Source organism: Saccostrea cucullata, unplaced genomic scaffold (genome assembly GCF_032062105.1).
Source record: "Saccostrea cucullata isolate Sc308-1 unplaced genomic scaffold, CSIRO_AGI_Scuc_v1 ctg2876, whole genome shotgun sequence".
Lineage (NCBI taxonomy): Eukaryota > Metazoa > Mollusca > Bivalvia > Ostreida > Ostreidae > Saccostrea > Saccostrea cuccullata.
The window spans coordinates 63,158-89,455 of record NW_026927466.1 but is presented as its reverse complement, the minus strand read 5'-3'; the positions used below and the strand labels follow the sequence as shown (position 1 = coordinate 89,455).

The window sequence follows — 26,298 nt, the reverse complement described above, 5'->3', positions numbered from 1 at the left end:
AATTGCATTTCTTTTGTTTTGGAAGAGCATAAAACGTGCTTTATCCTTGTCTGCTGCAGCAAAAATTTCGTATTTGTGAGAAATTAAAATTTTACATATCATGAAAATCCTTAGAAAATGTATACATGTACAATTTGTACCTAAATGTACACGTACATGCTAATACTCTCTCCTCTTCAAATTTCGCCAATCAATTCTTACCCGATTATTTATTTAATTTTGATTGCTTTTTTACAACATGCCATTAAATTCTCAAATACCATGAACAATCAAGAGGAATTTAACAAATCTCCATTAATTGATCGAAACAATTAAGAGAAGGATATGGAAATAACGAACTGTATACAATCTCAACGTCCATTAAACAAATATACAAAATAAGAGCAGAGCAAACACGGACCTCTGAAACATCAGAGGTGGGATCAGGTGCCATGGAGGAGTGAGCATCCCCTGCCGACCGGTCACACCCGCCGTGTGCTCGTTGTCATAATCAGGAAATAACGGAAAAAATCCGTGGTCAATTCAGTGTATAAATAATGGACTAACAATTGGTATGAAAAACGTCAGTCAGCATTTCATTCAATGATAAATTGTATTTGCTGACAAGGTCACTGTATCAACCATAGAATTTACGAAATGATGACTTTAAACGAGACTGTTGATATTCTTGTTTTATCAACATGCAAAAATCATTTGTTGCAAATTAGATAAGACAAACCGTTATCATTAATAAACACTATTTTTAATTTTTGATGGACATTTTGTTGAGACAGACATAACGAGAAGAAATTTTAGATGATCGGCGGACACTTTGCGACGGCAGAAATAGTGTGCCGATTTTTTTTTTGGGGGGGGGGGGAGGCGGACATTTCTTGGCGACGGACATAATATTACTATTTTGGGGGGAGAAAGGCAGACATTTTGTAGCGAAAAGAGGCGGACATTTCGTGACAGCGGACATAACGTGACGATTTTTCCGAAAAAGAGGCGGACATTTCGTGACGGCGGACATAACGTGACGGTGGACAAAACGTGACTCAACAGCGTACTTTTTGTAGTGAAAAAGTGGCGGACATTTCGTGACGGCGGACATAATGTGACGGCGGACAAAACGTGACTCAACAGCGTACTTTTTGTAGTGAAAAAGTGGCGGACATTTCGTGACGGCGGACATAATGTGACGGCGGACAAAACGTGACTCAATAAAACTTGTTTATGCATAAACATTTAGGTATATCACTAGGCTTTAAATAAAGTTAGAATTAACTGGATTATCACCATTGTGGCATGGAAAAAAGCTACTGATTGCTATAAATAAAGTCAAGGTATATATTTTCCATTGAAACTATTTATATCCAGATGGAAAAATATGAAACAAAAATAATTTTTTGAAATCCATGTTTCCAGGCTTTTGAATAAATTTTCTATAAAAAATCTTTTTCTCATAGAAACTGATCGATTTATCTCTTTTGATAAGAAATACATGAGAAATAAATGCATTGAATCAGTGTCATGACCAGTCCAAAATGTGTAATGTCATATATTTATTTTACTCTGATTTGTTACGTATTGTAAATAGTCCTGCCTCTCTATGTATCTGTATACACACAATCTCTTTTCCCCATAGCGTAATCCAACCCAGAGAAGATGAGTTTTGTCGTCATAACTCAGGCCCATTGGTTTGTTTATCCCCTGATGCCGTGTCAGAATAAATGACAGGAAGTGACCGTCCCTGCCAAGCATATGTATTGTGTCGGTGATTAAATCACACACCAGGATGTGTGACAGAGCGTCTGTACAGATTCCTAATGGCAATAGTCCTGATCCTGATGGTAGACCTCTGTAGGAGAAACGATGTCTTCCTCCACTCTCTGTCACCACAACAGCACCATTCGCAAAATAATAACAGTCAGACACAATAACATCTCCATTCTTGTTCTCTGTGATTAAGATAGGATCAGAATACAGTTTTTGGCCTGTGCTGTCATGCTGTATTGCCTGTTTGAGTCGCCCTTTGTCATTATAGCGTGCTATTATGCCTGAATTACAGGACTGCATCCCGACCAGCAATTCACCGTTGAGGTGGGAGGAGTATATACACTGTGGTGTCCATGGTTTTTCTTTATTCATCAATGTAAACTTTGTTCTGTTATCTTTAGAGAGCTTGATAATTTTACCATCCCTGTGTATATAAATAAGATCACCAGTAAGATTCACTGTGTGTTGTCCAAACAAGTCAATTTCATGATGATGTAGCATGTCACCCTATAAGTTTATCAAGCTAAGATTTTTACCATCACTGATACAGGCCTGGTCTGGTGTCAAACCGGAAATATGATATATTTCACCTGGTACATTGACGGACCTGTGTAACACAGGTGTAGACATCAGTTTCAGCAGACTTTCATCACTCACTTGTCTTTTTCCTGTCTCTATTATTTGGATTTCACCCAGTAAATTAGTCACATCCTTTGTGTTGATTTCTTCAATCAGACAAACCAGGGCGTATTGTGTGAGACTAGCAGTGTCTTTTAACTTGTATACACGAGTCTTCTTTAGGAATATAAGGAATTTTAGAGGTCTGTTTGCCAAATGGTCAGATCTGTGTTCAACGTTTTCTATACTGGCAAGGTGTCTGTTTATTTTTCTCTTCTGATGATGTAAACTTTGAATAATTTTTTTGCATCTGATTTTAACATCACACATGGCACGCGGGTTTGTTAAGGCAGCACATGGATCAGAATTCGGCGAATTAACACATTTTTATAATTATGCAACACTAATAAATCGGAAAAGTCAAGGATAAAACTTTTACTATAATCATGTATTCTATAGACTTCAATGGAACTTATACTACAGGAGGCACTTCACCATGACGTCACCACGTGACGTCTATAATTAGAAAATATGCCTTAATGAAAAAGTGAAAAGTTTAACACTACCCCGGGGATAAAAAGTTCCAATTTATATTAACAGTTATGTTAAAACATTTCTGTCACATGAAAAGTGCTGCTAGAATCCTACTGTCCTCTTATAGAAATAATTATTCAACAATTTCACACGAAACCTTCCCAAAATTTTTACATTTTGTTCATAACATCGAAAAAAATGCATCATTTCCCGTAAACCATACGATTCTAGCAGCACTTTCCAAAAACAAAAGAATAAGAACTTTAGAAAGAAACAAAAATTAAGTTTCAAGGTATGCGGCGTAGTGTTGAACTTTTGCATCTTTTTTGTTACGAACGACAGAGGAAAGGCTGATCGGCAAGTAAACACCCTCCCTTCTTTCATTTTACGAAGAAATTACAGAATTATATTACCATACCTTATTCATATGCTTTAGTCCCACAAGAATCACACATGAATTTCATTCTAAATGCTTTTCAACTCCGATTTCTTGTGTTTGTTTACATCAATTTTCGTTACTTTTCACTTTCACTCTGCTACTGCATGATCAACAGTTATGACGTCACGGGTTTGGTATGTAACCCCTGTGATAACTACAGAGGCCCAGGAACGACAAAATCCCGTTGATATTATTCCTCTGCCTATTTTGGTTCATTTTAAGACCTCAAATCAATCTTAGATATCGATTTTAAGAAATTGTTATCTCTAAATCTCACGTCATATAGCTTATTATGACGTTATATCATACATGTATAGGCAAGTAGAATATTTGCTTGTAACCTTAACCTACCTGCGCAGCGTCTATGACGTTACGTAGCTATAGTTTCTGGGCTTTTATTAACATCTTTGACTAATTGTTGGAGATTTCTGAGTGATATTTTTTTATATCAGCTTTGATTCCTGTCAGAACACAGCAGCTATTATAGAAAGTCTCACTTCTGATGTTGTGAATGATTTCTCTGTGTTTTTGACGGTTTGTTTTGTATGCCGTTCTAATGTCAAGTATATTGTGATTTCTGTGTTCTTTACATTGGAAACAGAAAGGCAAATCACATGACTTGCAGAACATTTCATAGATGTTGTATTCATGTCTTACACAGGTCTCCTGTTTTGTAATGAATTCATACTTCTCACGGTAAATCACAACATTGTGGCTTATGGTATTTAAACTAATAACATGTCTCTCTTTACACTGTAGACAGAGGTCATGTTTACACGTGTTACAGTAGAATTCTGTATCCTCCTGACATTCATAACACAATCGGGCTTTACACTGCGTCCTAAGTCTTAGATTGTTCATGATTTAGCAGCTCATTCAGTAGTCACAAAATCTGCCAAAATGAGTCAATTACAATTAAAATAAATATTTCATGTTTAAAAGCATCTTTTAAATATAAGTTCTGTTTTGTTTAGCAAAATAACTTGAGAAAAAATTAAAATTAATGATCTAAAAGAAAAATTACGCGTCACAGTACACAATACATGCATTCGTCAGGTGACTGTCAAAACAGTTAATGAAACTACATATTAGATTCAATGAAGGAGGAAGGAGTACCAATGAAGGTCTTCAAATTGATATTAAATACACCTGGTAATATAGCTTCTACAATCTACAATTCGTTTACTTTTCTATATCTCTCTTTCTCTCTGTCTCTATCTCTCGTTCTCTCTTTCAACTTTGTCTTAATAAAGAACAGTTCATATATCGATCAATGTCAGATAAGCATGCATATAAATTCAAACTTAAACAGAAATATATTTTTGATTGTATAGTAGGACTTACTGTTAAATTTGAATGGAATCAAAATAACGTACTTATAAACTGTTTATATATTAAATTTTCGGAAAAACACACATCTTGTACAGTACCGTACTTCTTTTTTTTCTATCTGAGAATACGAATCATAGTTCCAAACCTTGTATTTCAATTGCACGTTGATAATGATCACAGAATAACTGAATGAATTGAAAAGCATACAGACTGCCCATAGAAAAAAAGGTGTGAAATAATGCTTTAACTAAAGAATGGCGTACTTTAAACTTTAAATTTTGCGGTATTATTATTCTTTCAAAAGATTTAAATGTCCTAGCGATTGATGTTGTGATTCCTTTAAATGGACTTCAGCCATCATCAAGCTAAGATTATCATTTTCATTGTGATGCATTATGCGAATTTAAGAGCCATTCTTTATAAGAACCAAAATTTCTCAATAATCGATGAAAAGGTGATGTCACCGATTTTGTGCAAAATTTTAACAATTATTACTTATATAACACCCTTTCTTGAAATTTAGCACACAAAAATATTGGGGGTGCCGTTACCATGGTAACCACACATGGCTCTAATATGGCCTCCTGAACGCCTCTCAGGGCACTACTTTTGACATTTTTAAAACAAAAATAATTAAACAACCGATAAATTTGAATATAAAATAAATATATCTGCTTAAGAATAAGATCTAAAGCAACAAAAATGATGCAAGTTATTTACATTTGTCTATCATTATTGTATCTAATTTAATCACTTAAATCTCAATATTTTGATAAATTGTCCATTTTTGGAAAATTGCATTTTTTGTACATTTTTGAGAATAAATTGAATTAATATGCAGAGACATATCTTCATCTCAATCATATTTTATGTGAATTTGAGCCCTAATTAAAAATATACTAAAAAAATTAAAGGTGTGTTTTTTCTTAATTCCAAAATAATTAACTTTCAAAATCGTTGTCATGGCAACATCAGAAATATTTCAAGATAGATTATCTTGTGTTTATATATAATTATTGGATTGAAAAATGTGGGGAAAAAATAAAATTTGGATCGATCAACATGGATCACATATTAATCCAGAACTTTAATTTTAAATTAAGTTTTACTAGTTGTCATAGCAACTATATATGTCTATGTATTATGCTTTTGTTGTAAAAAGACACATATTATATATGGTCTTCATATTCGATTTTCATATAAAAAAATCAATTAGCTCAACATCAATTCATTTGACACGTTCATTAAAAAATCTTTGTGTTAATGTGATCATTGTCACATGTACAGTTGTCATGAAAACCTTTCAAAATTTCATTCAATATAATATGATGTATAATGTTCTTTGCCTGTGATTTATAGTAATAATACTGGTCTTTTTAAGATCAGAAAGAAGGCGATACATCGTAACAATAAACATTGTAATTCAAACATGACCCCATCTATATATCATATGAGACAATATTGAGGAAAGGGATATATTACCGCATATTTGAGTTCATCTCTCATTATGCGTCGTTATCAAAGCTCTATATCCTTTAATTATATGTCATCATTCACCTCCTTTTTGTGAAAAATCGAATAAATGAGACAAACCGGAATTTATTTATCCATCCAAACAGTGTCAGGACGTAGTCACAAGGTTTACGGGTTATCTCCCCTTTTCTATGCATCAATGAAAGTGAAAGGTGGGTGATGAAAGTATCAGATTTATTTTTCTGTATTATGAAATATTTAATCATAATTTCCAATTTTTTAAAGTTAAGTTTCAGTCAAAGAATTAACATTGATTATCTTATCAACATTGATATTGCTAGATGGCAAATATTTCATTGGATTGAAACAGATTGATTTGTCTCCCGTCCATACTTTAAAGACTGGCACATGGTACAAGATATACAAGTATGGTAATAATAACCAACTTCATCAGTATATTTTGAATGAAGTAAAGCGTACTTAGTGAAATATTATTCAAACAAAATGAGCTAATCTAAAAATAGGTCTGAACTTCAACTTTAATCGGTCCATGTTATTCAAGGTCATTGGTCAAACATCCCTACACATGGTAGCCTATATTTAGATACTTACATGTAGATCCCTTGGCCTATCTTTAGGGGGTTTAGAAATAGGAATATACATAATTATTTATAATTCTTACATTATGAGTATGGTTTTGTAACTTTAGGCTTGTTGTATTTATCTGTTCATTTAAAATATTTTTTGACATTTAAAAAAAAACTTTTCTTTAAAACAGGGAATAAATAGAAAACATTCAGATTTAGAATAAATTAAAGTGTGATAAAGCTATTGTATCATGTCTTTAGAATTATTTACCGTGATTCACATAGGAACAGAACTCTAATTAAAGGACATAAATTTTCAATCAAGGCCATTCAACTTTAACAATGGTCCAAAGAGAGGCATGAAAGGTATGGAATTGCAACAAAAGCAGTAATTTATTGTGAAATAAAATATTTGTAAGTAAAATAAAGAACAAATTGTGGTGCTTTTGGGTGTTATATTTCAATTAATGCATTTTTATGTATATGAATTTAACATGAAATAAGATGTGTATTTGTTTATACATATTTACAGTTGCACATGTACACATGAAGGATATGGAAATAACGAACAGTATTCAATCTCAACGTCCATTAAACAAATATACAAAAAAGAGCAGAGCAAACACGGACCTCCACATGCTATGAAAAAACTCAAGGTAAGTAAATACGAATGATGACTAAATAGATTTTGAGTAAAAAAAAAAATTCAGTTGGATGAAAAGCATTGCAATGATCAATTCAGGTTGTAAAAGCTGGGGGCATAGGTTCTATACACCCGAGTTGAATTGTACATTGTTTGTCAAATCTACATATTAATAGTTATATTAGGACCAGCAGCATCCTCATCTATTCGGATATCTCTTCTCTTAGGGGGCTTGACAAGGAGGACTACTTCAGACTCAACCAGAACAATAACAATGTGTGCGTAGTAATTTAGGGCCTCAATGGTTCACAAGTTGATATAGATAGGATTCTCCGAATTTTATTTTAATTAAGTACATGTAGATATCTATTATCTAGCAAGTGTAGCTATTATTTTGCTGGTTAATATATGTATATATAAGTGTTCAGATTAAGTAAAGGGGGTCAAAGGCTTGTTTCACATATAAATTCTGTGTTGACATTTTTGTTGGTTTGGTTAAAGTTATAAATAAAGGAAATAAATGAAGGTTAGGCTGTTTGTTCATTTGGAAGCCGTCTTCAGTGTATATGAAAATAATTATGAATATTTCCAACAGGGCCTGTACCTTAGTTGAGTAGGTTTGATGATATCTTGATAACACAATAAAGACACATACATTTTATGACTTCTCACCCTTTAACTGCATAAAGGCCTTGTATTTTATATAGTTGTGTTTAGTGAATGAAAAGTAAACCATCTGAAGTTAACATGACAAATCAGGTTAACTTATTTTACTAAATTTATTTTATAGACTATTTCACAAATGTCGATAATTCACACTGAGATTAATTTTAGCACGGGCTTTTCTTTCCTGACAATGTTCTTTAAGACTTATATAAGAAGAAAATCTTAGGTATTTAAATATAATTCTACAAATAAAAGACTATAAAATGAATAATAAATTATAAGCTAATCTAATCAAATTTTTTAGTAAATTAACATTTATTCCTTTGAGTTATCTTTCTCAACAGTTAAAGTGTACCTCGAAATAGGAAATGCAACTTCAAGTCCCTGAACTTTTATCAGTTTTAATCAAGTAATTCAGTTTTGCAAAGGGATGAGGGACAAATTACAGAGTTCTTTAGGTGCTAAAGTCAATGCAGGCTCATTTGAATAAGGCTCGCAGTGCTGGTCTTTCTGTGTATTTTTCTTATGGCATATGCTGTATGAATGCTCATAATAATAAATAAATCAACAAATAAATAAAATAAAGAGGGTTATAATGAGACTTCCAGTATAAGGTTTAAAATGGGGCTTAAATTTTTGTCAGTGTTGTTTTTTGCTGTGTCTCTAATTTAATAGATACAAAAGATTTGCTATTTTCACACAGATAAAACTTGCTTCAGTTAAAATTCTAAAATCTATATTCACAGATTTTAAACTCATAAAGGATAAATTGTTTAGATAACTGGTTTTATTCATGTGGAATTATAAGATTCTAAAATAAATAAATAAAATGAAAGAACGGCATAAGTCAAGATTTCCTAACTGCATAGAGATACAAATTCGGGGGGGGGGGGGGGGGGTTAGATACATATTGTACAGTGTACCACAGGCTAAATCTGATCCATTTCCTACAATATTTTCTTTTTAAAAAGTAGGCGCTTACTGTTAGCTTACGCATATGCATATCTTAGGGGCATTTTTTTATTGAAAATATCAGTTTAAACCCAGTTGCCATTCACATGTAATATGGTATGTGTTTATCCCCCATGTGAGCAGTTAGCTGAATTAATTTCTGTTTACACATTAATCTCATATGGGATTAAGATGCATTAGTCGGTGCATAATAGCATAATTATATACATGTAGTTTACATCCATGCATCAGCTAATGGGTACAAATACAGGTTACTCCTACATGTATAAGAGCCTCTGTTAACGTCCCTACGCTCCTTATGTACCTCGGAGCCAAGCCAAAGGTATCTCGTCGTTACTCCAGCACGACCTCTAGCATGCTGGAGTAAAATATAGGTTAGCTAGGGGATACAAATACAAATCCACAAGTGAGTCGGAGTTAACGTTTCATAGTGCTAAGTTTAGATAAACTTCGACAGAATTTTAGGGTATTATAGAAAGGATAGGTTTACACTAATTTAGCATATTAATTTTCATGCTCTCTATCATAAATCTATTTTTACAGCCTTAAAAAGAATTTTGAAGTCTATATTTTTATTAACCCATTCCATAGCAAATTTTTGCAGGAGGAAAGGGGGGAGGGCTCCCCAAAATTCCCAAAGTAGGAAGCTTAAGGTGTAGTTAGATCATGCCTTTTTGATAGAGTATCAGCTGGAAAGGGATTTAGAATAAAGGTTTTATTCATATGTGCCTTACATGTCATGTGCAGTCCATCTACATTAAAAAATTCTTAGGGGCAAATACAAAGTACCCTATTGTGTTTCTTGGCTTGAAAGGTTAAATAGTATATACAAGATTTAATAAAGGATGTAATCGCTTTGACAAAAGAATTGACCTATAGGAGAGAACAATTTCCCGGAAAAAGTTACATTCAAAAACTAATCTTTATTTGTTATTTTCTATGGTATTTATGTCTAAAGTTTTCAAATTTGTATTTTATACCAAATATATATGATTTAAATCTGTACAATAAGGATATGGAAATAACGAACAGTATTCAATCTCAACGTCCATAAAACAAATATACAAAACAAGAGCAGAGCAAACACGGACCTCCGAAACATCAGAGGTGGGATCAGGTGCCATGGAGGAGTGAGCATCCCCTGCTGACCGGTCACACCCGCCGTGTGCTCATTGTCATAATCAGGAAATAACGGAAAAAATCCGTAGTCAATTCAGTGTACAAATAATGGACTAACAATTAGTATGAAAAACGTCCGTCAGCATTTCATTCAATGATAAATTGTATTTGCTGACAAGGTCATTGTATCGACCATAGAATTTACGAAATGATGACTTTAAACGAGACTGTTGATATTCTTGTTTCATCAACTTGCTTGTCAATAATTTACCTCGTTTAAGAAATTGTTCATACGTAGAGCATGCTCTTGCGTATCGAATCAACTGAGATATAAATACTCCGTATGCAGGTGATGAAGACCTGTATATTGCTGCATAAGTAAGGGAAGTTGACGATAGAAAAGTTAAAGTCATCACGTTTATCATATAGCTTGGTTGTTAGATTACCATTTGTGTCTTTTTCAAGTAAAATATCCAAGTATGAAGCAGATGTGTTGGACTCTGTGGTATCTTTTATCTCAAGCTCACCAGGATATATCGTGTCGACGTAGGAATGGAAATTATCATTATTAATTGACAATACGTCGTCGATATATCTAAATGTCGAGTTGAAGGCCACAGCAAGTGTTTTTTTCTTTTCACGCAAAAGATTTTGCATAAATTCTGCTTCATATGAATGTAAAAATAAGTCTGCTAATAACGGAGCGCAATTTGTACCCATGGGTATTCCAATAGATTGTTGGAATACCTGGTCTCCAAAAACCACATAGATATTGTCAATCAGAAACTCAAGCATCTTCTTGATGTCAACTTCAGAGTACTTATGTGTACAATCAGAATCTGTTTTAACAAAATAATTTTTCAAATGACCAATGACGAGGTAAGTAAACTTACGAGTTCCATTTTTGTTGAAGAAGCAGCTGTCAATGATATCAAAAAGCCTGGATTTTAATTTGTCGTGCGGAATTGTTGTGTATAAAGTTGAAAAATCGTAAGTTTTTATGCTGTTGATTTTTGTAAAGTCTTGTGATTTCAAATTGTCCAAAAGTTCTTTAGAATTTTTAAGTATCCACATCTGATTTACACCACTTCTTGAATATATAGTTGTACAGTACTCTTGAAGTTTTTCCTTCACTTCTGTCAATATTTTAGTGAGAAGTAACGAAAGAGGCTTGGTTGAACATTTACTGGAACCTGCAATGTATCTTTGTTTGTAAGGATTCTTATGAAGTTTCGGAATCCAATATATATAAGGTAGTTCAAATTCATTTTGGCTCTGTGGAATATTAAAAGTATTCAAAACTGACAGGTGATTTTGAAGAATTTCTTCCTTAGAAAGAGTAGTATATGTATAAGTAGGATTACCACTCGTAGAATTAAATCCAAGTTCTTCTAAAATGCAATTAATATAATGAGCCTTACAAACGAAGACAATGTTGTTACCTGCTTTGTCGGCAATAAATCTCCAAAATTGGCCAAAACACTATTTTGTCCATTAAAGCGTTGATTTCTGCATGTATTTCGGCTTATAAGTCCTTCAGGGCAGGCCTGCCCCTAAATAAAACTGTGATATTTTGATAGGTTGGGATGTAAAGAATAATTTAAGATAATTTAAGATAGGATTTTTTTAGGGGCACCCCTGCCCTAGGGTCGAAATTCACAAAAAACCTACGAAAATTAAGGAAACCTGATTTTGATAATCTGCTTAAAATTTATGCCATTCATTTTCAGAATCAGACTAGCTCAGTTGATATAAGTGCTGTCATTTACATTGACGATGCTATCTTTTTTAAATTCGAGGGTTCGAATCCACCTGGTACCATACCTTTAAATTTTTCATTTATCACCTTTTCAAAGACTATCTTTTTTTTTATAGACCTTTGCATTTACTTTCTACGTATGAACAATTTCTTAAACGAGGTAAATTATTGACAAGCAAGTTGATGAAACAAGAATATCAACAGTCTCGTTTAAAGTCATCATTTCGTAAATTCTATGGTCGATACAATGACCTTGTCAGCAAATACAATTTATCATTGAATGAAATGCTGACTGACGTTTTTCATACCAATTGTTAGTCCATTATTTATACACTGAATTGACTACGGATTTTTTCCGTTATTTCCTGATTATGACAATGAGCACACGGCGGGTGTGACCGGTCAGCAGGGGATGCTCACTCCTCCATGGCACCTGATCCCACCTCTGATGTTTCGGAGGTCCGTGTTTGCTCTGCTCTTGTTTTGTATATTTGTTTAATGGACGTTGAGATTGAATACTGTTCGTTATTTCCATATCCTTATTTCAATTATTTATCCTTTATGCATGCCCATTTTTGATATAAGGAACCCTAAAGAGAGATCAGATCGTAACTATCCAATGTACAGTTGTCAGTCAGGCGGAACTACGGAAGCCCAATAGTGCAAACCAAAAATATATAAAGAAAAACGAAATTAATATATAAAGGAAAACCAAAAATATATAAAGATATAAAGAAAAACGGAATTAATATAAAGAAAAACGCAATTAATATAAAGAAAAACGGAATTAATATAAAGAAAAGCGGAATTAATATAAAGAAAAACGGAATTAATATATAAAGGAAAACCAAAAATATATAAAGAAAAACCAAAAATATATAAAGAAAAACGGAATTAATATATAAAGAAAAACGAAATTATTTAAAGTAGAAAAACTTCAACTAAAATACGGAATTTATTGAGTTGCACGGTATGGGTATGAACCCATAAATCAATAGTGCACTGCGTCTGATAGACCTGATGTTGTTTCGACAATAAACAAGCGTGGTGTTTGCCTTTACATTCACCTTTTCGAAAACACATCCATTACAATACATGAATGGGGAGAATTTAATCTTTAATATCTAATTGCACAACTATTTAAGAAAACATGAACTTTAAGATTCCGTTGTTTACAACATTTAACATTCAGGAATCCCTTATCCATTATTCAACTATCGCACAATTTATTCATTAAAAATGTTGTAAAATTATAATACGTTATCGATCGGACTTGGGTTTTTTGACATTATTAAAAAACTGTTTAAAGAGAACAGGTGCAAAAAGTAAAACAAGTCAAAGTGGTTACAAGTAGATTTTAATGATTGTTTACTATATTAGAAATAAAGCAAATCGCCTTCAGTTGATTCTTTCGTTTTATTAACGCATAATAAGAGGTGATATATTGGCTACTAAGTACTTGCTCTCACATATTATAAATGTCCAACTCTCAATATGTACTATTTATGAGTCAGTGGTACTATAGTTCTTGCTCTCATATATTTTAAATGACAAACTCTCAATTTGTGTATTTATAAGTCGTAGACAATGCACACACTTGTAAATAACAAATCCCTCAAAGTAATGAAATCATTTTTCTAATAGTTTCAACAATCTAAGATTTATGGGTAAACAGATTCGGACGCAAGGTTTAGTTCGTGGGAATCCAGTAATACGATACGCAAGGTCGTGACCTTCTAGCTGAGCTCTAATGGGCTTCTACAAAGCCCAATAGTGCAAACCAGAAATAAATAAAGAAAAACGAAATTATTAAATAAAGGAAAAACGAAACTATTAAATAAAGAAAAAACGAAATTATTAAATAAAGGAAAAACGAAATTATTAAATAAAGAAAAACGAAATTATTAAATAAAGGAAAAACGAAATTATTAAATAAAAAAAACCGAAATTATTATATAAAGAAAACAAAATCATTGACAAAAGGCCCATGGGCCCAATCGCTCACCTGAGCACTGTGGCTAGGAAAAAGTATAGAAATTGGTTTATTATTAAAAAGTTTAAATCCAAAAGCAATCCAATGACAAATCATGGCTTTGGTATTATTTAGAACATGAATTTTAAAAGAATATTCCTATATATGTCTATGTAAAACTTTATTGGTCATTGTGGCTCGCCCCCCCCAACCCCCATCCCAGGGTCATGATTTGTACAAACCTGAAACTGCACAAGCTGAGGATGCTTTAATATAAATATTACCAATTATGGCTTTGCGTTTCATAAGAAAAAATTTTTTTTTTAAAAATTCCTATTTATCTTATGTAAAACTTTGGTCAGCCATTGTGGCCCCGTCCTACCCCCGGGGGTAATGATTTGAACAAACTTGAATCTCCACTACATGAGGATGCTTCCATATAGATATGAAAATTTATGTCTTTGCAATTCTTGAGAAGAAGATTTTTAAAGAATTTTCCCATATATTTCTATTTTAAACTTTGGTCGGCCATTTTGGCCCGGGGGTCATGATTTGATCAAACTTAAATCTACACTACCTGAGGATGTTTCCACATAAGTTTCATCTTTCCTGGCACAGTGGTTCTTGAGAAGAAGATTTTTAAAACATACCATCAAATTTTCATTAATTCCCAATTATCTCCCCTTGAATGAGGGCGTGGCCCTTCATTTGAAGAAACTTAAATTCCCTTTACCCAAGGATGCTTTGTAGCAAGTTTGGTTGAAATTGGCCCAGCGGTTCATGACAAGAAGTCGAAAATGTGATGTTTACAGACGGACAGACAGACGACGGACAAAATGTGATCAGAAAAGCTCACTTGAACTTTCAGCTCAGGTGAGCTAAAAACGAAATTATTAAGTTAAGATAGCATCGTTGATAAGTTTAACAAAACAAAACGCGATGATAAGGGTTCCAGTCACGCGTGGTTCATTCCACAGTGAGTGTGTCTTCAGTGCCAGACAGGGACATGCTGGACGAAGAATTTTAGAAATGTCCTCAAGAAGAACAAAATGCCATTTTAGAAATGTGTTCTTGTATTGCGACGTCCTAATGAAATGAGGGGAATGTAGAAGTAAAAATATCCACGAAGTAATCAAATCATCCTCGGTTTTGTTTCAACAACCCGTGATTTATGAATATACAGATGGGGCGCTAGGCTTATTCCGGAGGGATTTTTTTAATACGATACACAAGGTCTTGACCTTTCAGCGATTCAAGCGATTTGAATTGGATGTCATTGATTTCAATCAGGCAGAAACAGCCACCCTCATGATCCTCCATCCATAATGCTACACATCAACAAATTACGTATACCGCTGAAAAATTATAGACAATTTACTTCAAACATTAGATTGAAGTATTTGTTTCAGTTGATGTTTTCTCTTTCTCCCTCACTCTCCGTTTTATTTAATAATTTCGTTTATCTTTATGAAGTAATATCGTTTTGTTTTTATATATTAATTCTGTTTTTCTTTATTTATTAATTCTGTTTTCTTTATAAATTGATTTCGTTTTTCTTTATATATAAATTCCGTTTTTCTATATATATTAATTTCGTTTTTCTTTATATATTAATTCCGTTTTTCTTTATATATTAATTCCGATTTTCTTTATATAATAATTCCGTTTTTCTTTATATATTTTTGGTTTTTCTTAATATATTTTTGGTTTTTCTTTATTTAATTTTGGTTTTCCTTTATATATTTTTGGTTTTCCTTTATATATTTTTGGTTTTCCTTTATATATTTTTGGTTTTCCATTATATTTTTTTTGGTTTTCCTTTATATATTTATTCCGTTTTTCTTTATATATTTTTGGTTTGCACTATTGGGCTTCCGTACGGAACAATATAAGCACACTTTCTCCGAGGACAAGAAAAGTTCACTTTGTGTTACTCGATACAGGTATTCTTGGAAGCATTGAGCTGCGAAGAATTTCATTTGAATATATTCCTAAGAATTTAATCACATTGACTTTGTTTACATATACCAGTAACTGTTTTCCTTGAATTTTATTTAGGCCTATTAAATATAATTTGCACACATTAATTGCATGTTTTATTATATCCACGGATAAATAGCCTGAACATAAAAAATAGAATTTCAGAGACGGTTAACATTAACATTGAGCACAATAAGAAGTAAAGAAAAATATCAATTATTATATTTGGAGATAACAACCTAAGAAATCTATGAAAGGGTTCAGCTCTTATCTATACTCACTGAAATAAAGATTTAGGAAAAACAAATTGTTATATTTATTCAGCCTAATGTCATTAATCAGAACGGAAATCAGCAAGCTTTTTGTAGAGAATAAAACCAAGCCCGGTCCTATAGGTCAGATCCCTATTTATAACGAAGTGATCCTTTACATGGTTTTCGGAAGAGCTTGGTTTAAAAAATAAGTAGTACTTAGATAAGCTCTTCATTCAGAACTGGCAAGATACATAACAAGATATCACAAAACATGTTCTGCACTTGACAGAGTTGGAATGACCAAAAAATGAATAAGAAATAAAATTCAAATGAATAAACCAATAAATAAAAAAAGGGGGATAAATCTAGATAAGACATATTTTCTACTTTATTTTCTTACATTAGTCCAGTTAGTTCTTTCTTTCTGACTGAGTAAAATAGCTGGATATTAGTAATAGAAATAGAGACCCAAAGCAATACAACCTCGAAAGATATAAAATCAGGGAAAGGGGGGGGGGGTTAAGGCACGATAAATTTGAAGGGTAACCAGATTTTCACGCAGCATAAATCTACAGTGGGTTGGAAATGAGAGAGAGTGATGTTCACGATTGATGGGTTTCTGAGGGTTTTGAGTAGGCTTGGAGTCCATGGTGGGTGGTTAAATTGAAGTTGCCTACCCCCACCAGGTGGCGTTGAGTATATACTCCTTCTCCTTTTATTTGTTTGTTTTACAATCTACAGAGATAACTCGTTCACTTTCTGTTTGGAGAGTTTACTCTTAAATTAAAAATATTTTCAAAAAGAGATGAATTTTATTTTTATCTTCATTTTCTGTTATGAGTTGTGCCCCTAAAAGGACTGAAATTTTGTTTTCTGATAGAAGTAAATTTTCTGAGGATATTGAATGATTTATCACTCATCAATATTCTAAACAACCATGAAAAAAATTCAGATTTTAAACTTTTTTAAAAAAATTGCTCAGTCTGGATCCTTATGTCTCTGATTTTGTTTACCACTTGTATGAATAAGTAATTTTATGATTTATAAAATATCACGCAGAAAGACCATATTTCCTGCTTATTTCAAAATGCGTGAAAATTATTCACTTATACTTATTTTGACTGGGTATTTTTATATATTTCATAGCATTCGAAATATTTTGAATTTATAACTGTTTATATATATATATATATTTTTTTTTCAAAGTTATCTATTTAAAAATGCAATCATTTTCTTCAAGTTAAAGGAATAAGGATATGGAAATAACGAACAGTATTCAATCTCAACGTCCATTAAACAAATATACAAAACAAGAGCAGAGCAAACACGGACCTCCGAAACATCAGAGGTGGGATCAGGTGCCATGGAGGAGTGAGCATCCCCTGCTGACCGGTCACACCCGCCGTGTGCTCATTGTCATAATCAGGAAATAACGGAAAAAATCCGTAGTCAATTCAGTGTATAAATAATGGACTAACAATTGGTATGAAAAACGTCAGTCAGCATTTCATTCAATGATAAATTGTATTTGCTGACAAGGTCATTGTATCGACCATAGAATTTACGAAATGATGACTTTAAACGAGACTGTTGATATTCTTGTTTCATCAACTTGCTTGTCAATAATTTACCTCGTTTAAGAAATTGTTCATACGTAGAGCATGCTTTTTGGAGAATGTGAATGTGTTTTTTTTTTGGCAGTTTCTACTGAGGATTGGAAAAATCTAAATGAAATAAAGGACTTGAAGAAATAACTGTTGTATGGTTTTAAGGCAAGTGCAAAAATTCATAATAGCGACCATGTTGAGATTAATCAAGTGCTGTAATTTGTGGGATAGAAATTATACATTGTATTGTTAACTTTATTAGCATTTTTTAAAATGTAAAAACATTTAATAGTTAAATACTTTTACCATTAAGCAATGGAAGAACTTAAATGTTTCATTTTACATGACTATTCTTACCGAATTCTTTCTTAAGGTCAGACGACACATTCCTCAAAATTATATAATTTTTCCTAAGAATTTGTTTTTGAAGTAAAGGTACTTAAACAAATATCTGCACAAAAAATTGGGTTCCTTACCAGGCATTTGGCCAAGATACCATAGGGTCAAATTTCTTATGTTAACCTTTATGGTTAATATTCTAATTTTGAAAACAATAAATAAAAACAGAAGAGAATAACAAATATGAACAATTTTTGAATAATACAAAGAGATGCAAGACATATATTTGTGGAACATGTCGGCTGACCTTAATTTGGTTAGAATTTTCATATTTTGCACTATTTGTACTCATTTTAAGTGGAAGGAAAATTTATCACCCAATATTACATCATGTGACAAGAAGACAAGGGAAGTAAATGCAGACATAATTGACGGAATTTTTAAAGATACTTAAAACAAAAATAATATTTTACTTTGGATCAGAATGAATTTTGCAAACATTTGTAACATGTAACTAGCAGTGCAGGAAACTAATTTTGTGACATAAATCAGCGTAAGCATAAGTAGCATCAGCATCCAGCTAGCATGAGGATCAGCATTTAAAAAACAGCATTGCCAGGATCAGCATCAGGAAGCAATTCAAGGATAAAATAGCATTGACCTACTTTAGATCAGCACTATACTTCTTGCATCAGAAAATTCAATTATTTTTTTTCCTCTATATACAAATGAAAACAAGGAAAGAAAACTTTTTAAATTATTCTAATTGCTAATAAAAAGTGAAATTATACGATTAAATAATTATAAATATAAAGACACTTTTATTGCTTTGAATGAGAATGCTAAAATTCAATTATCTACTTCTATCATGCAGAAGCATTAGCCTAAATATAAACTAGCATCAAGATAAGGGTTACTAGCATTAATCAGCAAGCAAAGGAAGCAAAAAATCAGCATAAATGCTGTAACAAAATTACTTCCCTGCACTCTACCCTTGCTGACGTGGCAAGTCTGAATGTGAAATCACCACAAACCATTTTGTATAGAAAAAATAGAGCCAAGTATTTAAGTAAAAATGATACCGAACAGATGTTTCTAGTTAAAAATATATCTAGACATCTTATATGTTATACACAAAAATTAATTGATCCCATCTCTGATGCTTCGGAGGTCCGTGTTTGCTTTGTTCCTATTTTGTATTGTTTTATGAACTTTGATATTGAATGCTGTTTGTTATCTCCATATCCTTCTTTTTTGATGTAAAATATAAAACACATACATACAAACAAGATACCCAAGGATGTAACAGGCCACCTGAGTATAATACAACACTGTTAAGATCCTCTATAGTATGAAATAAAACTAGATATTGTCATAAAGACAGTAATTCTCACAAGCAAGCGTTTTTCTCCTAACTGCAGTATTCCTTCTACTTGGGTGTTAATTTCTATAATCTAAATGAAATGTATTCATGTATTGAATTCAGTGTATTGAATTCAAAAAATGCACATGTGAGCATGTTACTAGTAGGCATCTTGCTTTAGTATTTTAAAAATACAGCTGACCGTTCTAAAAATACAAAAAAATTACATATGTCAGAATATATTAGGAAAGGGGAAGTGTACTTGTGTCAAAAGTTGGCAAACCCAACCCTATTTACTTAGCCCAAATGAAATACCCAGTATAATTCATCTATCTTCGAGTCATTTGACAATATATGATTTTCCTGTCATATTTGCCTCATCTACTCCCTCCTTGGAATATATCTCTATGTGCAGCATCCTCATGTTACAGGCACCAACCTACAATCCCAGATCTTACTGGCTCCAGTCAGTGGTTTAATGTTAAAGGTGAACATAATGAACAGTGATCAATCTAAACAATGTACAATAAAACTCTGATAGAACGAAGTCAATGGTACCTGTGAAATTACTTCACTATATCCGTCATCCCTTTTATCAGTATACGGAATTTGTTTGATTTATATAACTGGGAATCCAAGTTGACTCCGTAAATTCGCAATATCCGTGTTTGTACTAAAAAAGATTTCCTGTGTATAAACAAAACAAATACACAACTGTGTGTGAAGAGGACATACCAGAGTAAGCTTGAAAATGCCAGAGGTGGGATCAGGTGTCAAGGAGGATTAAGCATCCCTTGTTGACTTTTTACACCTGCTGTGAGTCATACACGTATGGATCAAATGAACAGGGGTTTCATAGTCAAACTCAGTATAAAAACAAAACAGTGCCAACAAATTAAGATTTTTCAGGGAAGGGATTGGGCAACCATATATTTTCAGTTTTAAGGCACTACATTCCTTACGGTTTCTACTACCAATAAAAGACCTTGTAATTGGAATGAAACAAGTCAGCTAAATTATGACACAACGTTAAGTTATATTTGCTTTCAAAATGCTTAGTGCAAGATAAGAGCAATAGAATTGCAAACTTTTAATGCAGTTGAAATCCTGGTGATATTACCTTATCAGTGAGTTGCATGCCTCGCTTAAATATTGATCATACTTGGATCAAGATTTTGAGTGGCGAATATGTTTGAAATACAAAAGCATCATTAGCATGAGATATAGTGAAATGATTCTGAATAAATATAGAAAGTTGAGAATGAAAACACTGAAATCATTTTTATGTCCCCTCCAAAGAAGGGAAGGCGTAATTGCCTTGCTGCTGTCTGTCGGTCCATTTAGTTTCCATTCACTTTCTTTAATCCTGTTGCACATACTGATTAATGAAATTTAGTAAACAGATTTATCAGATGAATATCTAGTTCAAGTTCTATTTTGGGTATGATCGCTGAATTTTTGACAGATTGATGCTCCTTGGACTTAGAAAAATTCCAATTATTTGCTGTTTCCGTTCATTTCAATTGTATTGTATACTTATATTGAATATTTTTGTGTATCACCTCCCATTGAGTTATCAGATGATTGTCTATTATCAGTATTAATACATGTATTTCTACTAGAAACATTAGCGTAAATTTTGACAGATGCAATCTTTGCACTGGCACTTTTATTTGGTCAGAAAACTGTAAAGAAAGCTATATTGATGCAATTTTAGATGAGGAATCGGTTGATGACCTTACACATTTAAATAATATGTTACATGACGACAATTTTTTAGATTTAAACACAATTGCCAATACAATGTCTAATACATATAACAATGCTGGATATAAATCCTTAAGAATGAGGAAACAACATTATAAAATTTTAACCAAAGTAGAAACAGAAAAGCAAATCCTAAGAAAGTTTGGATGACTACTGATTGTTTAAAACTTAGAAATGAAGTAAGAAAAATAAGCAAAAAGTTCCGAACCTCTCAAAATAACTTTTCTTTACACAAAACATTTACATTTTTGAGGAAACAATATAACCAAGCACGGAAACAATTAAAATCAAAGTTTTATTTATCCCTTGCTGATAATACAATACAGAAACGTTCGGACAACTATAAAATTAAACAGCATGAAAGCACTTCAGCTATAAAATTGAAGGATTGGGTAAATCATTTCTCAACATTAGTAACATCCAAAAAAGATAATCGTTTTGGAAATTACTTAGATAATACCTATTTCGAAGACAAATCGCCCCTAGATTTTTCCCTTTTACCTGTAGAGAAGTAAAGATAGGAATCAAAAATTTTAAAAATGGAAAAAGCTGTGGACCTGACTTAATTTTGAATGAGTTTATAAAAACAAGTTCCTAATATTCTCCTACCAACACTAGCCACTAGGCTACTTTGATCAATGTCCTAGTTTATTAAGAATTTATTAATAATTACAATAATATCATATTTAAAAAGAACATTCAGTTGATGCAGTTACAACCAACATTCTTCGGGGGAGGGGGGGGGTCCAAAAAAAGAAATGACAAACAAAAATTAAATAAATAAACTGGTATATGTAAAACTTTTCTCTGTAAAAGTTATGTTTGGGATCTTGCTTTATAACTTTTCAGAAACTTTTTTTATGCAGTGCAAGAATTAACCAGAGTTTGGTGAATATGCAAGAAAAAAGTGTGTTACGGAGGAAGAATACAGCCTATAGATGCATTTTTATATCAAAACATCTGTTCACGATTATTTCCACACAAAAAGTGCAGGACCTTACATTTTGACCTCTCTTCTACTTCGGTCCTAAGACTTGTTGAAGTGAAAAAAAAATTCTGAGTCCTAATTTAAAATCATGTTATATCAATACAAACTGAAATATACCTGATATTTGTATACAGTATAAGCATGCAATCAGGAATGGGGACCATATTTATCATATTTGAAACATCATGCACAAGGGCCAATAAACTTAGACGAGCTCACTGTTGATCAAAGTCTCTCACGCGAGAATTTTACTCAACCACTTGCCGGTGTAACGTTGAATATTGACCCGAATTGAAATTTGACCCGGGGGTCATTTTTCAAAGATGAATATTGAACCGGGGTCATTTTTCAACGTTGAATATTGAGAAAAAAGTCGTTGAATTTATACCCGGGGTCATTTTTCAACAGCTTGATATTGTTTTTCTTACACCGGATGACATCAACAGGTTGAAAATTGACCCTGTTGAATATTGACCCCACCTCAAAGTTTGAACATTTTTTTTTAGCTGGGAAGTTGTTTTACGGGATTATCAGTATCAGTTTATTACTATTCAAGTTTCATTTTTTATCTTTTTTCAAGAATACTAGAAACAAACATACAGTATCACCCCGTGTATACATGTACATTTTGAACAGTGCACGGTTTTAGATATCTTTCAGCATGACAATTTAATTTTTGACAATACTTTCCAAAATCCATGGCATCCATAAATAACTACAAAACAACAAATAGGGCATAAAACAAAAAACTTAAAAATCTGCAATCTAGAAAGTAGCCCTATATATATTTATCAGATGGGTGGAACATCCCATCTAGTCAAATTCAGTATAAAAATAACAAAATTCATAGCCTAAAAATTAGAATGAAACTCATCGACCAAAATGATTCCAATGATAGGTTATATTTGTGAAAAGAGCAATATAGTGACCATATCATGTAATTAATTCTGACTTTAAATAAATTGTTGAAATCCCTGTAACAATTAACTTATTTGTCAGTAGACTGTCTCGGCTTGATCGCTTTCGGACCATAACCTTGAGAATGAGATTATTCTTATTCTAAAACATTCTTATTCTATAGAATGCGATTCCTATTTGATTACTTGTTATTTCTATTCCATTATTTGTAATTTTTATTCGATAAATTGCTATTCAAATTACAGGAAATATGACAATATGATTCATATATCATAAAATTTACATATTTTTTTCCTCGAAAACACGCGTTTCCTATTCGATGTCATTAACAATCGGCTGCTAGTCGCTAATTTTGTCATTCCTATTCGATAATTTTTTTTATTCGATAATTATTTGGTTTATATGCAATAAAGTTGTTTTTCGAAACCATACTAGCATCCATTTCTATTCGAAAAAATACTATTCCTATTCAATAAACTTCTCATTTTATTACATAATTTTATCTCTATGATCTCCTATGCGATGGTTTTTTTTCTTTTTCAATAATTGCCATGATTGCATTCTGGGAAATATAACAAATTAAACTAGAATTGGTTGTAAACTCAATTAATTAGGAATGTAAAGTTTCACATCATTATCGAATATAAATCATTTTATTACATAGATTGACAAAACAAAATTTGAAAATTTTGGGAATAAGGAACAAGTTTTCTCTCTTCAAGACTAAGGGATAACATTTCGTAAACATTAAAGTCATTACATTTCGTAAATATTATAAGGTCATTATAATTACATTTCGTGAATATTAAGGTCATTTCATTGACGAGGAAGAACAATGTCTACGTATTTTTTGAATGACCCTCGTATAACAACATATTAAGGGGGTCCCAATTTTTAAAGTTGATGGAGGGAATTCTACCTTTATTTTCCCCATTTCACCTTTTTCATGCTTTTAAAAAATTTTCATTAAGTTTAAAACTTCCACCATCCCGAAATCCACTTTTATTTACTTTTCTTTATAAGATTACAAATGGCATTTAAGTATATGCTACCATGTAATTTGCACCTATATATACTATAAATGAGAACAGCATGTAGATACACTGGACAAAATTGCTAACGCACCACCTAAGAAAATAAATATTTTACTTTAAAAAACTTGTTTATTATGCATTTGATATATAAATATGTTACTTTAACAAAAAAATAAGGCTTATTAATGCTAAACCTTATAAATAACTACAATGTTATTGAAGTGTGACCAATTTGTAGAAAAAGATATAATCGGGTCTATTCCATTTTTGAAGAAAACGATTTCAATTTTTTCTTTGTTTTAATGTTGTTTACATTTGTACTAATTTAAAAAACAGGGAAAAAGCACACCGTATGCGGCGTTTGACGCTAGAAGAGCGTGCAAACGCAGACAGGATGGCGTTTGCAGAGGGTCTTCTTTAGAAAAATTTGTAAAAAATAAAAACAATAGAAAGGTTATAAATTCCACTCTTAAAAATTGTTCCGAATAGATAAACAAACATAAAAATATTTACTATAAATAATCACGGCATTAAGTTTGCAGCATATAAAAAATTTTAAAATGTTCCACAAAACTGGGTAGACCGGAAGTGGAGTGGATTTGGTATGGACACTAAGGTATCAGATGATTACTAGGAGATATGAGAGTCAATGACTCTTTGTAATTTGATTTTTAAGCGAGGACTACACCTACAATGTAGGGCAATCTCACAGACCCCTTAAGTGATCAAGAATTTCATACATGTGCAAAATTGGTGCGCAGTGACGTGACGCGCGATGTTGGTGACGTTTGACGGTACGTTTTAATAGCGCTACAGAAAAATTGACGTCAGGTTCTAATAGTGTTACTTGCTTGACTGGCACCCCATCGCTTCCTCTTTTTACTTGAAATACGAGTTTAAAAAGTCATATAGGCAATTAATATTTAAACTTATGAACATCAAAGTCGCTATGATTTGTATACATGTATTATTAATTTTGTTAATTACACGAGGCACTCTCAAACGCTTTTTCATGTATTACGTTGAAGCAAAACGAACTTTACGCGTAAAAAACGTCCACTGGACAAATATGTTGAACCTCCTAAATGTTGCGTAAAAAAATAATTAATGGAGTAAAGAGCCATAGCGCATTTGATAGTCACTTTCGCCTACTCTAGTAGTGATTTTTTAAATACTTTGTGTAACAAAACTTTTGTCATACAATGTTAGTTTATACACGCCTTAAAGCAACTCACACGAAAATAAGACTCAATTATTAATAGTTCCCTCATATGATAGTTATAAATATCGTTCAGTTTATATGGAGAATATAGTAAATACTGAGATACCCCATTAAACAATGACAAACTGTAGGAAAAGACCACCCTTAACCAGAAAAACAACTTCTGAATAATTTTATTTGGATATGACTGCACTTCATTACGCTTAGATAATTTTGGTTAAAGGTGGTCTTCATACTGAAAATGTTGAAAATATGTATTTAATTTTTCTTCTTAAATTATTTCAAAATTCAACAATCTGTCTTAATTTTATCCAATAGATAAGCAAGTCTTCCTGGCATAGTGGTATGATTGCTGGATTGAAAATATAATGATCGTGAGTTCGAATCTCACAGTGCGTCCACTGCGATTTATTGTTTTTTCTTGCGTGCATTTTCCTATGTTATCTTTTATTATTTCATAATACATGTATAAATAATTTTTAAAAGAGATATATAATGCAACATTACACATTGCAAGTATCTTGGGGAAAATTTTTTTGAAACTATTTTAACGACCCAAAGTCATAGCTGCTAGCCTGTTTTATTTTTAAAATTTTCAAATATAAGAGTATTGGACAAGTAAAATTACTGTCATGCAACAGACTTGCAACTATGAAAATATAACACTGGTTCACAAATGATTACATACATGTGGATTGATTTTGATTTGAAAAGGTACATGTATCTATAAATAAAAACAGGTGATTTCCTTTTAAATACTTGTGTAGGCCGAGTCGTCGGTAAGGCAGCTATGGCTCTTTATAATTCTGACATTCAATCTGGCCTTTTAGAGTAGCACATAATGAACATTCAATTATTTCTGTAGGTTATGGGGAACACAATAAAATTTAACGACTCGGAAATAGGCAATGTCTTATTTTTGCACGTCATTTTAGACGCTGGACATTTCTGTTG

At 32.2% G+C, this 26,298-nt stretch overlaps 2 protein-coding genes across 2 annotated transcripts in view; one reads left to right on the top strand and one right to left on the bottom strand.

The window, feature by feature from the left end:
• LOC134274558 (PRA1 family protein 3-like) overlaps positions 1-18,248 on the top strand; it is a 142,026-nt gene extending 123,778 nt beyond the window's left edge. Inside the window, exon 4 of the transcript XR_009993644.1 lies at positions 18,092-18,248. The gene's annotated coding sequence lies outside the window, so the exon portion shown is untranslated. The remainder of the gene's footprint in view (positions 1-18,091) is intronic.
• LOC134274559 (uncharacterized) lies at positions 1,524-2,090 on the bottom strand. Its single transcript, XM_062756830.1, has one exon. It carries the CDS (start codon positions 2,056-2,058, stop codon positions 1,537-1,539), a length of 522 nt encoding a protein of 173 aa, XP_062612814.1. The 5' UTR covers positions 2,059-2,090; the 3' UTR covers positions 1,524-1,536.
• Positions 18,249-26,298: the final 8,050 nt, after the last annotated feature.

Bases quoted from the DNA above. Each gene is read 5' to 3' on its own strand.
- LOC134274559 (XM_062756830.1), bottom strand. From the start codon at position 2,058: ATGCAGTCCTGTAATTCAGGCATAATAGCACGCTATAATGACAAAGGG.